Here is a 13,412-nt window from a genome sequence, read left to right as displayed (position 1 = left end):
TGCGACCAGATCCTAAGGTTGGGTCTGGGCACTCGCAAGCCCCAGGGAGCTTTCTGCTCTGATGGAGCCGGAAGCTCCCCACTGACATCACTGATGATGTCAGTGAGGCCGCCCACAAAACGGTAGGTGTTCCTTAAGGAACGCCTCTGTTTTGGAAACCACCCCCCCCCCCGCCCCGCCTACAAAAAGGGGCGAGCTGTCGATCAACATCGACAGCTGCCCCTTTTGTAGCGAGCTCCAGAGCGAGAGAGAATCTCTCTCGCTCCGGGGCTTGCGCATGCGCAGTGCGGCCGCTACGCGTGCGCAGGGCTACCCATCGACCCGGTTGCGAGCACATTGGTGCTTGCGACCAGGTCTGAATGACCCCACTGAGTTCCATATGGAGCTCCAGATTTTCAGTGTTATTGAGGATCCCAAACTAAAAAGCATGAACAGGTTGCAAACTAGCGCCACCTAGCTTCCAATAGTCATACAGAACAAGAAGTGGTCCTGGTCAACTGTGCAAGGATAAAGAATAAAATATATATACTGAACATTACATACCCATCATGCAGAATCAATTATTTTGTCTCCAGCGGCACCCCCGCTTCCTGTATGAATCGCATCACCATACTTTTGTATGGTGAGTGCGATTCATATGAGAACAGAAAGCTCAGCTTTCCGCTCCTCAACTTCGCACAGATTGGCGTTCTCAGGATGGTGTAATCTGCACTGCAAGTCGCACAGAGCAGGGAGGCTGCGTACTTCCCTGCTGTCTACTCGGCACCTGGTGGTGGCTCCGCCCCATTTCACCCAGCGTCCTTTGCAGCAGGTCTGCTAGTTGTGGGATTACACTGCGGGCTATTGAACACCTCCGGGCACTCATCCGGGGGGCTACATCCCCTCGCTTCTAATTGAATTCCTTCCCCATTGAATCTGGAATATTGTAAACATGTATATCGTTAAATACAGTTCCTGGCACACACAGGCCTTCATACTGTGAAACCTTTCATCTTACGCTTTGTAACTATACTGTGATAAACTGATCATGGAACCTATCCTGAGCGCACAAATCGTAGACCATTTGTACTGTGATATATGGAGCCTGGAACCTCTAGACCTTTTATACTCTAATATCATGAGCACAAAAATCGTAGACCATTTGTACTGTGGGATTCTGTATGAAATACCGATGAACGGGATGCCGGCTGTCAGTACACTGACAGCGGCAACCCGATAGTTCAAATCCCGACGGACATGGTGAGTAATGTTCCCCGGTCCTATTTACCCCCTAGCCCTTACCCTGCTTTCCTGCACCCTCATACTAACCTTCCCTAGCCCGCACCCTAACTCTCCCCACTTAGGGGGTCATTCAGAGTCTGTCGCAAGCGTTGTGCGCTCGCAACCGTCTCGATGTCGCCCCACTGGGCATGCGCACGACGGAGCCGGCTCCGTCGTGCACATGCGCGAGACCCGGCTAGCGACGGACGTTCCGTCGCTAGGGGTCTTGCAGCAGACGGGGCGAGCTGTCGATGGTGAGTGACAGCTCGCCCCGTTTGGGAGGCGGGCAGGGGGCCTACCTGCCCAAACGGAGGCGTTCCCGCCGGAACGCTTGCCGTTTGGGGGCGGCCCCACTGACATCATTGCTGATGTCTGTGGGGAGCTTCCTGCTCGATCAGAGCAGGAAGCTCCCTGGGGCTTTCGAGTGCCCAGACCCAACCTTAGGGTCTGGTCGTAAGCCCCGATGGTCGCGATGGTCTTGACCATCACCCATGTCGGTCGCTAGAGCTGTGGGTGTTAACCCACAGCTTAGCGATCGACAAGGAGGCGGTCGTTCAAGATGCAAGCAGCCAACCCTGATTCAGTGCGACCGCTTGCAACTAACGACCGCCTCTGAATGAGGTCCTTAGTGCCTAACCCTAACATCCTCTTTCATGTAGCCTAACCCTAAGTCCCCCTGGGGTGCCTAAACCTAACCGGCAGCTGATACTTACTTTTCCCCGGTCTCATTACGATTGGGATCCTGGCATCGGCATCCCCAGTCATGTTGGGATCCCGTCGCCGGTGTTCCGGCAGACGGCATCCCTGTTGTCGGGATCTTAACCGCCTCCATAACTGTGATATATAGAACCTGGAACCCTAGTCCTTGTGTACTGTGATATATAGAACCTGGAACCCTAGTCCTTGTGTACTGTGATATATATGGAGCCAGCAACCTATAGACCTTTTATACTATGGTACACGAAGCCTGCAGACCTTTGCTATTATGGTACATGGAACCTTGTGCCCCAGACTGCAGAGTGTATGATACAGAGCAGGAAGCCTGTCTTATGCAGTAATATATCTATGACCACAGTGTACAAGCAGAGCAGCATGCATCCACCATGCACTAAAACACGTATGCCAACATCCTGCCATGTGACAACTTTCAATTCCCTATTCTCACATCTTGTCTGCATGTTGTTATCATCAGACAACTGTCTCTGACGTCACACATCTGCTCTGTCTGTTACTGACCATCTGTTTATAATTATTTGATGGACAGAGAGAAAAAACTAATCTCAAAGGCCTTATGTACAGGTAACATGGGCTGTCTTAATGGTGGTGCAAGTGTCTAAGGCAGGCCTGGCCAACCTGTGGATCTCCAGCTGTTAAACTACAAATCCCAGCATACCTCCCACTGATCAGCTGGTAAAGCTTGCTAGGACTTGTAGTTTCACAACAACTGGAGAGCCACAAGTTGGCCAGGCCTGGTCTAAGGGCTCTATTTAATAAAATATGCTGAAGCTAATTCAGAATTATCTGGCTTTTCTCGCATATTTTACTTTGCGGTTTTTATATGAAAACTCCTGCCGGGGCAGACCATGCAATGATGGCGTGACCCGACGGGGAGAAAACGGGGCCGCTTTGACTTACTTTTTGCCGTCTTTCACAATAGCGAAAAATGGCAACACAAATCTGAAACCGACAGCTGCGCAGAGCGGTTCCGGATGGAGATAGCAGGAGAAGCAATGTCTCTTCCCTGCTTTTCTCTAGTGACAGGAGACATAACACCAGCATGAGACGGTGTGGTTTCTGAGAGAAGCATTATGAATAGCGTTTCTGTACAGACCCCATAGGATTCAAAATCTTCTATATTAAATATAGAGAAACAATAGTTCTCAGTGTGAAAGGGTCCAGTTGAAATAACCTGGGTCAAGCGACGAGATGAGATGTTCTCATCTCCAAACGCTGGCTCGGCACGTGATGGGCCGCCAGTCTGAAAAGGGGTCTCAGCTGGGTCACACCTGGGATGGACCAGTGGCCCTGATTCAGAGCCGGACGCTCTGAATCTGGGCGTTTTGGTTTTTTTTGTGCGGCCTCCTGGCCGCTCACATGGTTGTGGGTGACCACCCACGGCTATTGCGAATGGCCAGGATGATGGTCGCGATGCTCTAGACCATCGGGCTTGCGACGAGACCCTTGTGGTAGGGTCTCGTGGCCGCAAGCCCCAGAGAGCTTCTGGCTCTGATAGAGCCGGAAGCTCTCCCACTGACATCACTGGTGATGTCAGTGGGGCCGCCCACAAATGGCAGGCGTTCGCTTGGGAACGCCTCCGTTTGTGAAGCCACCCCCCCGACCACGCCTACCAAACGGGGCGAGCTGTCAATCACCATCAACAGCTCGCCCCCTTTGGTGCAAGACCCGGAGCGACGGAGCACACGTCGCTACCCAGGTCTCGCGCATGCGCACGACGGAGCCGGCTCAGTCGTGCGCATGCCCAGTGGGCAAACATCGACCCGGTTCCGAGCGCTCAGCGCTTGCGACCGGGTCTGAATCAGGCCAAGTGTACAAAAGCCCAGGTGCGACCCGGCTTTGCGGTGTGAAAGGGGTATAAGCAGATTCCTAAAACTAATACTGTATGTGACCCAGCTTTCCAGAGAGTCTCTATAGCCATTCCTCTATGACATCATCATGTTTACAAGATTGTGTGTCTGTGTAATTATATCTAATATAACCCAGCCTGTTTTAGATGGGATGTAGTCGGCATCCCGGTGTGTGGGATACCGACGGTCCAAATACCGGCGTCGGGATTCTGACACACGTAACCCGACCGCTGGCATCCCAAAGGTAAGTGTTAGGGGGAGGTTAGCTAGCAGGGTTAGGCACCAGGGAGGGAGAGTTAATATTAGGGTGCGGGGAGTGGGAGGTTAGGTTTAGGCACTATGAAGGGGGGGGAGTTAGGGTAGGGAAAGTACGTAGTTCCTATGGATGTCGCTGCCGGTATTCTGAACAGCGGCATCCGACAGCCGGGATTTCATACCAAACACGTTTTAGTCAACCCTTTTCTCAATAATACAGCAAATTATGGAACAATAGGGGGAGATATAGGGAGAGGTTATATGGAGTAATAGGGGGAGATATAGGGAGAGGTTATATGGAGTAATAGGAGGAGATATAGGGAGAGGTTATATGGAGTAATAGGAGGAGATATAGGGAGAGGTTATATGGAGTAATAGGAGGAGATATAGGGAGAGGTTATATGGAGTAATAGGAGATATAGGGAGAGGTTATATGGAGTAATAGGAAGAGTTATAGGGAGAGGTTATATGGAGTAACAGGAGGAGATATAGGGAGAGGTTATATGGAGTAGTAGGAGGAGATATAGGGAGAGGTTATATGGAGTAATAGGAGGAGATATAGGGAGAGGATATATGGAGTAATAGTAGATATAGGGAGAGGTTATATGGAGTAATAGGAGGAGTTATAGGGAGAGGTTATATGGAGTAATAGGAGGAGATATAGGGAAAGGTTATATGGGGTAATAGGAGGAGATATAGGAAGAAGATATATGGAGTAATAGGAGTTATAGGGAGAGGTTACATATAATACATACTGTATATCACTGTACTCTTTGTACATGTAGAATGTAACCAGCAGCTGTCTATATGTGAATGACAATTAGTATCTTACCATAAGCTCCATCTGGGGGGGTCTTCTCTGACTCATCCTCCATATCAGTGCACTATGTGTCTGCTATTCCAGATGTCTCTTCCACAATGCAGATTGCAGAGCAGTCCCGGCTCTTGCTCCAGAGTGTGTCTCCCTCTATAAATCCAGCTCAGTACAGTGTGTTAATACATCCAGTCTATGTAATGGGTAGCCCCCTGCCCTCCAGGCTATGCTGCCCTCCTTCCCCCAGTGGCTGGGATGGTGTATTCCTCAGCCCCCTCTCCAGGACAGTCACTCACTGACTGCTGCACATCAAGACGTCACATTCACTTCTGCAGCATCCTGACCACGCCCAGACTCTTCAGAGCTACTGTACAAACGGCAGAGACTTGACCAATAGGAAATGAAAGGGGCGCGGTTAAAGTGGGTGTTGCACTACTGGAATGCAATCCGCTACATTCACACAGCTCCAGGGGCAGAAAGGGGTCTGTCTTAAAGGGGCAAACCTACTGATAGTGCAGGGAATTAAAGGGGCAATGTTCACTTAATTTTAGTTTCCAGTCCATCTTATTTACTACCATATACTCAGCTATAAACCTGTGTATATATATTGTGTATTAAAACCATCTGTTAGTAACTGGTGATTATATTAGTTGATTTTAGTGAGCCTATACCTTCAGACAGAGTTCAGTTTTATACAAGAGTGGCAGTATTAAGTTACGGTCACCTTTACACCTCAAGATGTTACTCATGCCATGTCCTCATGTATAATTCATATTGAATCTGTCAGGGTGTTGTTAACCACATCCCTCCTGTGAGTTCGCACACTAAGGGAATTCCGGATACACCTTAATATTGCACTAGTCCAATTGTTAACCTCAGTCGCTGATGAATGTCCAGATGTATTGGCAAATCGACTGTAACCATGAGGACAACCCTACTCGGATCCAGCAATTGAGTCGCCTGGCTGCACAATTAGATGGCAAAATAAAGTTGCTCTGACCCCAGGGCCGGTGCTTCCATTAGGTGAACTAAAGAGGTGACGTAGATATTGGCAGAGTATAGGTTGTTATCTGGGGATCCAGAACCTATTAACTTGAGATTGCTGGGCCCATATGTAGTAGTGCACCAGACAATTTACCCACCAGGAGGGAATACATTTGACCAAAATATCATACTTGCCGACATTCTGGCTGCCCCCCACCCGGGAGGGTGCGGCCAGGTCAGCACAGTGGTGGGGCGTGGTGCGGCAAAAGGGGGGCATGGCGGTGACATGAAATGGCTTTGGGGGCATAGCGGGGCTCGTGACTGCGTCATCGTAGCCCTGCCCCGTTACACAATGCAGATATAACCAGCATTGTGAAACTGGACGGGGTCACTATGATACGCTTCAGCGTGAATCGCGTTAGCCCTCCCCCACCTGTGGGTGTGTGGGCACATCATCTAGTGTGTACCCGCTATGTCGCTGACTATGCGCGCTCCCACACGTTGTAAGCAACATCATCCGTATGCATGCAGGTCCAGCAGGCAATATTGTTAGGGCGAATGCAGCATGGTCGCTGCCGGCATCAGCAAGTGTGTATATACTTGCCGATGCCGGCACTCCCGCTGGGGCCGATCGCTGACTAGGTCGGGACTAGTGTGTACCGGCCTTTAAGTTTATTGAATCATGTAGAACAACAAGTCGCATAAAGCACAGGGACATGACCAGTATAACTGTAGCATATAGAAGCAGATTGGAGCTTTAGGGTAATGCACCGGGTGTTTGAGTGGTAACTGCACCTGCGGGTGTTAGCAATATTCCCACGCAACATAGCGGTGGTGATATAGTGTACTTAATTATTATAATCCTTCATTTTGTATGGCAACACAAAGGTTCTGCAGCACCTTACAAATGAGCAAAACAAGAAAACAGTGACTTGTTGTAATACAAAACAATGCAGGGCATGGCTAATAAACATTGCTGCATCCGCGATCATAACACTCAATTAAGCGTTCTGTTGTAGGGATTATAAGATGGTGTAAGTAAGTAAGGTGAAGCACCTGAGAGAAGAGAGCCCTGCTCGTGAGAGCTTACATTCTAAGGGGAGGGAAAGTCTGGGATGCTGTGTTTGTATAGGCGCTGTATGGCTAGAATGTTGGAGAGTCTTGGAGTAACGGCTAGTCGCCATACATAACCGGGAGAAAGATGCGCGCATGTGCAATAGCGCATATCCTAGGGGCGTGTCATAACATTTACATACAAATGTAAATGAGACCCAAAGCAGTTAGTAAGATCTACTTGTTGATGGAAACACACTGATACTTTTCAGAAAATACATGTAGCCATAGGGATCATTGTGCCTTATACCCAATGCAGGGAAATTATACTAATGATCTCATTTAAATGTATATATCTGGTTTGTATAAAACTGCTACGTAATGAGAGCAAAGTGCAGTCAAGGAGATTGCTACTATTTCAGGGAGAGTTGGCAAGTATGATCTGCACTGAAGATGGAGGAAGCGCCAAAGTGCTCATCATCCAACATGAGTGACGTTGTAGGAGCACCTATGACAATGAATGAGCAACATTTTGCTTTTATTTTTCCCAGGCTCCTCAGCATCGAGTGCCGTCTGTACTAGTAATTTCTATGAAATGCACACCCCTTCCTCAGTGGCTGAAATGAGGGAAGGTCATTTTATCATTTAAAATTGCTTTTGCTCTCTAAGCACCCTTAGTACGTTTCGTAGTGATGTAACAATGCAGCACCGCTCTTCTAGTCTCTTGCTGACATGGAGGAGTGGCACACAGACTGACTTTGCCAAACTCTGCCAACCACTCACAAGGGGAAAGTCCTTTGGGTGGCATGATGCGAATCACGTCCTAGCACAGCAAAGGTCCTGCCCTAGGAACGTGAAACTCCTGGACTTTGGTGGAAGGGACAGACTCCATGCCACATATCTCCTGCTCATACTGCATACTATTAGTGCCTCTGTAACAATCGGGCAAAGGCACTAAGGGCCTGATTCAGACCCACTCGCAAGCGGCTGTCCGCTCGCAAGTGGGTCGATGGTCTGCACTGCGCATGCACCACGACGGAGGGAGCTCCGTCGTGCGCATGCGCGAGACGCGACGAGCGAAGGACTTTCCTTCGCTCGTAGTGTCTGATCAAAGGGGGCGTGCTGTCGATGTTGATTGACAGCACGCCCCCTTTGGTGGGCGTGCCGTGGGCGTGCCTCCCAGACGGAGGCGTTCCCAAGGGAACGCCTACCGTCAGAAGCCAGCCCCACTGACATCACTAGTGATGTCAGTGGGAGTGATTTTGGCTCTGATAGAGCCAAAATCACTCTGGGCCTTGCGGTTGAGAAACTCAACCGCAGGCTTCTGCTCGCAGTGGCGATGGTCATGACCATCGCGACCATCATCCTGCACGCTCGTATATGCTGTGGGTGGTGACCCACAGCTATACGAGCGTCCAGGAGGACGCTCCATATTTATGGAGGTGGGCCCTGATTCAGAGCGAGCGCTTTGGTCAGAGCGTCTGGCTCTGAATCAGGGCCTAAGTCCGATATATTCGCTTTTGAATATTACCTACCATAATACGCGCAGGCACACATAGCGATGATGTCAGGTGGCACACTGTGCTGAATTTAATTAACCCTTTAGATACATGTGGGAGGTGTGGCACTGCTAATTTAATTGTTGCACACCCACCCCAGCTGTGGATTTCTGCGGGTCATGATGACGCCAGGGGCGGTGTGAGGTTTCTTTGCGCCCCTTATTCCTCAATACACTCTTTCAATATATTTACATAAAACCGCACTTGTGTATGTTTTCCAAAGTCTATGACAACTGGGTATGTCATTTTTCTGCCGGTGACTGTCAGATGCCCGCAAAGGATAAATTAAAAGTAACCATATTGCCGAGTGTGAAGTGGCCTACAGTTTTTTAATAAATACATGCTGTACTGGAAACTATTGTTTTACACAGATCTAAAAACTACACAGATCTAAAAACTACAGAGCAACAATATTAATTTACTGTAGAATTAAAAAAACAAAAATGTAAATTACTTATTGATGAAGGCTATGTAAGAGGCATTTATTCAATTACGTCATATATAAATCATGACTTTGGGACTATCTACATTACATTACAACCCCTATTCTGCAGTGAACACCCCTGATGGCCAAGCTCCTCCCAGCAGATGGAGCATGACTGACACACAGGAATTGCTGAAAAGCACAGAAACAAGCCACAAAGACAAGAGTGTTTATTTATCATCGGGAGAAGAGCATATAGAAAGATAGATAGGTCTTCGGATTCTCCTATTTAACAAATCCCAAAGCCTGCAAAAGCTATTGTTATTACTGGGTAAAACCTTTGCCAGCTGTCTTTATAGCTGCTCCCAATTTCAATAAAAAAAAATTGACATACTAAGGGGCCTGTCCATTTAACGACATGAAAGTCTGAACATCCAGCGTTCAGACTTTCATGTCGCTGAAGTGCGGGCAGCGCACTGAAAGATGTTCAGTGAACGTCTTCAGTGCAGTAGCCCAACCCCCCTATCTATTAACATGCCGAACCTGACGACCGTCGTCAGGTTGACCGGCATGTTCGATAGATAGTCGGGGTCGGCAAGGACCCAGCGTGCACGCGCATCGCTGGTCCTTGCTGGCTGTCCACTAGCAGACTTTCTGCATGTTCCAACCAAAACCTCCTGGTTTTGGTCGCATCGTGCAGACAGTCGGCAAATGGATAGGCCCCTTAAGAAATGGATAGGTCCAATAAGAATTGAGGGGCCCATTTATTAAGGATCGCATTTTGCAATGCGATCAGGGCATGCAGTACCGCCCATGATCACATTGCAAAATGCGATCATACCGGCCGAATGTATGACCCGGCACATGCAGGGAGACTGGCTCCGAAAAGAGCCCTTCCCTGCGATGTGGCCGGAGCGTATTCCGGGCTGCTGCGCATGCGCAGTCCTGCGGACTGCACATGAGCAGCGCCCATTGCCGGCGGAGGGATCTTCCAGATGAAATGCGGGTAAGTGCCCATAGGACACAGCGGCTAACGCTATCTTCAGATGGCGTTAGCTGCTGGGGTCAATATCGGGAATGCTTTGCATTCCCGATATTGATACATTTGGCAGCATCGCATCCCCCATAGAAACTTATGGGGGAGGCGGCTGCCGGCGACAATGGAGGGATCGCAGCAGGATCGGAGGGATCGCAGCAGGATCGGAGATACCTGCTGCGGTCCCTCCTTCATACATCCGGGGGATACTAAGTATTTGAGGTAAACCCCCGAAAACAGGTGTTTTCAGGGAATTTACCTCAAATGCACTTTGATAAATGGGCCCCTGAGAGTGCTTAATGTGGCTATTAAAATAATTGTCTGTGTAAGAAATAAAACTGTCCATTTTGTAACTGACAGGATCTAGAATTATAAGCTGAGGTAACTAAAAATAAATAACACAGAAGAGTAAATGTTTAGGCTGTTTTAGTGAACTGTCCAGTGACTAAACGTTTGTATCTTGGAAAAGTATTCTGCCCCGACCTTTCCCTAAGATGTCCCGTGGTGTGGCTGATGACAGCCTCCGCTGCCTGGCTGCTGTTCACTCCCACTGTTTTGTGTGGAACGTTAATGCTGCATACACACGGTCAGATTTTGTTAAAGATCTGAACGATAACGATTGTAGAAATCGGTCATATCTTTGACATGTTGGGCATGCATTGACCAACGATGCACGTTCCCGCATGTCAGATAACGATATCTGACATCGACTGTGTGTGCAGTAAGATTTGGACGATTTCATTCAGTTTAATACTGTCAGAAATCGTTCAATCTGACCATGTGTATGCACCATTAAAGTTGATAGTATTGTGGCGGACAGAACGTTATGTCAGCGCTGACAGCCACTGATGCTACTGTGTGACATAGGAGGCAGCCTGAACCCGCTGGCCGCCAGACACTGCGGGAGCTGGTGAGTGACGAGACAGTTTGCAGCACTGACGCTGCACAGTCACACTGCCTCAGTCACTGACATAGCGGTGGCCGCGGATGGTTTTACAAGTGCCGCAGCTGCTGCTCGTACATTACACAGGGGCGGCCGTGCCATTATAGTACACACACACTGTCTGTCACTGCCAGGGCCGGCTCTAGGGGTGTTCGACCTCAGCGGTCGAACAGGGGCGCCATGCGCACCCTTCCCCAGCATCCTGAATTCAGCGGGACACTACCAGTGGCGGGCTGGGCCGGGGGGCAGGGTGCCATGTGACAGAGTTCGGTAAGCGCTACACAAGTGACAAACACACAGCAGCCGGCACCGGCAGCTGTGTGTTTGTTTTGATCAGCAGCCAATGAGAGTCTTGTCAGACTCTCATTAGCTGCTGCTGTGCCCACTGCAGGAGCCGCTCCATCCATCTTCCAGCTCCCACAGCGGGTAATGGGAGAGGCGTCCTGACGTCATATGACGCCTCTCCCATAATGCAGAGCGGCCCTGCCCGGGAGGACAGACGGAGGAGCGGATGGCGATGGCGGGAGCGGGGATTCAGGTAAGTATTTTTTTTTTATTACGTGTGTGTACTGGGGGAGGGGCGGGCACTACAAGGGGGAGACCACTACTGGGGGCATTACAAGGGGGGGACTACTACTACTACTAGGGGCACTACAAGGGGGGAACCACTACTGGAGGCACTGCAAGGGGGGGACTACTGCTACTGGGGGCACTACTACTACTGGGGGCACTGCAAGGGGGAACTACTACTACTGGGGGCAATACAAGGGGGGACTACTACTACTGGGGGCACTACAAGGGGGGACTACTACTACTGGGGGCACTACAAGGGGAGGGGAAAACTACTAGGGGAACTGCATAGGGGGGAGGGGACTACTACTATGGGCACTACATAGGGGGGAGGGGACTACCACTGGGGCACTGCATTGAGGGACCACTGCTGGGGGCTCTATAAAAAGGGCAATACTGGGGGTACTGCATAGGGGGGAGACTACAACTGGGGCCACTATTTAAGGGGCACTGCATAAGGGTTACCACTATTGGGGGCACTGCATGGGGGGTGGACTGCTACTGGGAGCACTGCATAGGGGGTACCACTACTGAGGGCACTATATAAGGGGCTTACTACTGGGGGCACAAGGGGCACTGCATAGGGGGGATCACTACTGGGGGCACTACTGGAGACCTGCATAAGGGGGTCCTCTCCTGGGGCACAGGGGGGCACTGCATATGGGCACCACGACGGGGCTGCCCCATATCTTTATTTTTACTTTACATTAATCCCATATGGACCCGCCTCCTCCCTGGAACACTTGAGGGGGGGGGCTTGGGGGGCGCCGTAGCACGCATGTTCTTCGGGCACCCTGGCTACATGCTACTCCTCTGCCAGGGCCGCCTGCATGCATTTGCCCCCCAGGCTAAAAGTTGCCAGCCAGCCCCTGGGCACTACTGTCTCGCTGTTCCACCCGTGGGCCAAAGTGGCCCGTGGGTGGTCAAATCGGGGGGTTGGGGACCCCCGAGTCTGAATGGATGCTGCACGCATGCGTGCGGCATCCATTTAGTGCCTTAAGAGGGCTGGGTGAAGCCCAGCTAGTGAGGCTTCCCCAGCCTGACGTTATTTGGAGACGTACCATGCTGGCATGCCCCTCAGATAACGTCACATAAGGAGGTGTGGCCTGTGAAAATTAGACCACGCCCCCAATTTCGGTCAGAGCACTCGGCCGACACAGGGCATTATTAGCCCTGGAGCCAGTACTTGTCACTGCTTGGACATAGCAGTGGCCGCGGCTGGCTTTACAAGTGCCGCAGACGCTCGGATGACTTTACACAGGGGCCATTATAGTTAAAGTACACAGGGCCTGATTCAGACCCGGTCGCAAGCGCTGAGCGCTCGCAACCAGGTCGATGGTGGCCCACAGCGCATGCGCACGATGGAGCCGGCTCTGTTGTGCGCATGCGTGAGACCCGGCTAGCGACGGGCAATCCGTCGCTCCGGGTCTCGCACCAAAGGGGGCGAGCTGTCGATGTTGAGTGACAGCTCGCCCCCTTTGGTGGACGGGCCGTGGGGGGGGGGGGGTGGCTGCCCAAACGGAGGCGTTCTCATGAGAACGCCTGCCATTTGGGGGCGGCCCCACTGACATCACGAGTGATTTCAATGGAGAGATTCTGGCTCTATAAGAGCCAAAATCTCTCTGGGGCTTTCGGCCACGAGACCCTACCACAAGGGTCTCGTTGCAAGCCCGATAGTCGCGATGGTCTTGACCATCGCGACCATCAACCTGGCCGCTCGCTATAGCTGTGGGTGGTCACCCACAGCTATGCGAGCATCCAGGAGGTCGCACATAAAAAACCAAAACACCCTGATTCAGAGCGATCGCTCTTTCAGAGCGTCCGGCTCTGAATCAGGGCCACTGTCACTAACACAACAGGGCAACGAGTGGCGCCCCTAGGCAGCTGCCTAATGGTGGCGCCGGGCTGGGTATGGATTGCCAGCGGTCG

The 13,412-nt window shown here is 50.8% G+C and overlaps 1 protein-coding gene across 2 annotated transcripts in view; it reads right to left on the bottom strand.

Annotated features, from left to right (window-relative positions):
- SLC44A2 (solute carrier family 44 member 2 (CTL2 blood group)) overlaps window positions 1-5,215 on the bottom strand; it is an 89,699-nt gene extending 84,484 nt beyond the window's left edge. The window contains exon 1 of one of the 2 annotated variants that reach the window (XM_088479054.1): window positions 4,933-5,215. In XM_088479054.1, coding sequence (XP_088335180.1) covers window positions 4,933-4,975 — 43 coding nt within the window. In that variant the 5' untranslated portion in view covers window positions 4,976-5,215. The remainder of the gene's footprint in view (window positions 1-4,932) is intronic. The other variant, XM_088479056.1, reaches the window with a different exon arrangement.
- Between the last annotated feature and the right edge of the window lie 8,197 nt (window positions 5,216-13,412).

The sequence above is a fragment of the Taudactylus pleione genome, unplaced genomic scaffold (assembly GCF_031769625.1).
Source record: "Taudactylus pleione unplaced genomic scaffold, aTauple2 ptg000226l, whole genome shotgun sequence".
In the NCBI taxonomy this organism is placed as follows: Eukaryota; Metazoa; Chordata; class Amphibia; order Anura; family Myobatrachidae; genus Taudactylus; species Taudactylus pleione.
This window is presented reverse-complemented; position numbering and strand designations above follow the sequence as displayed.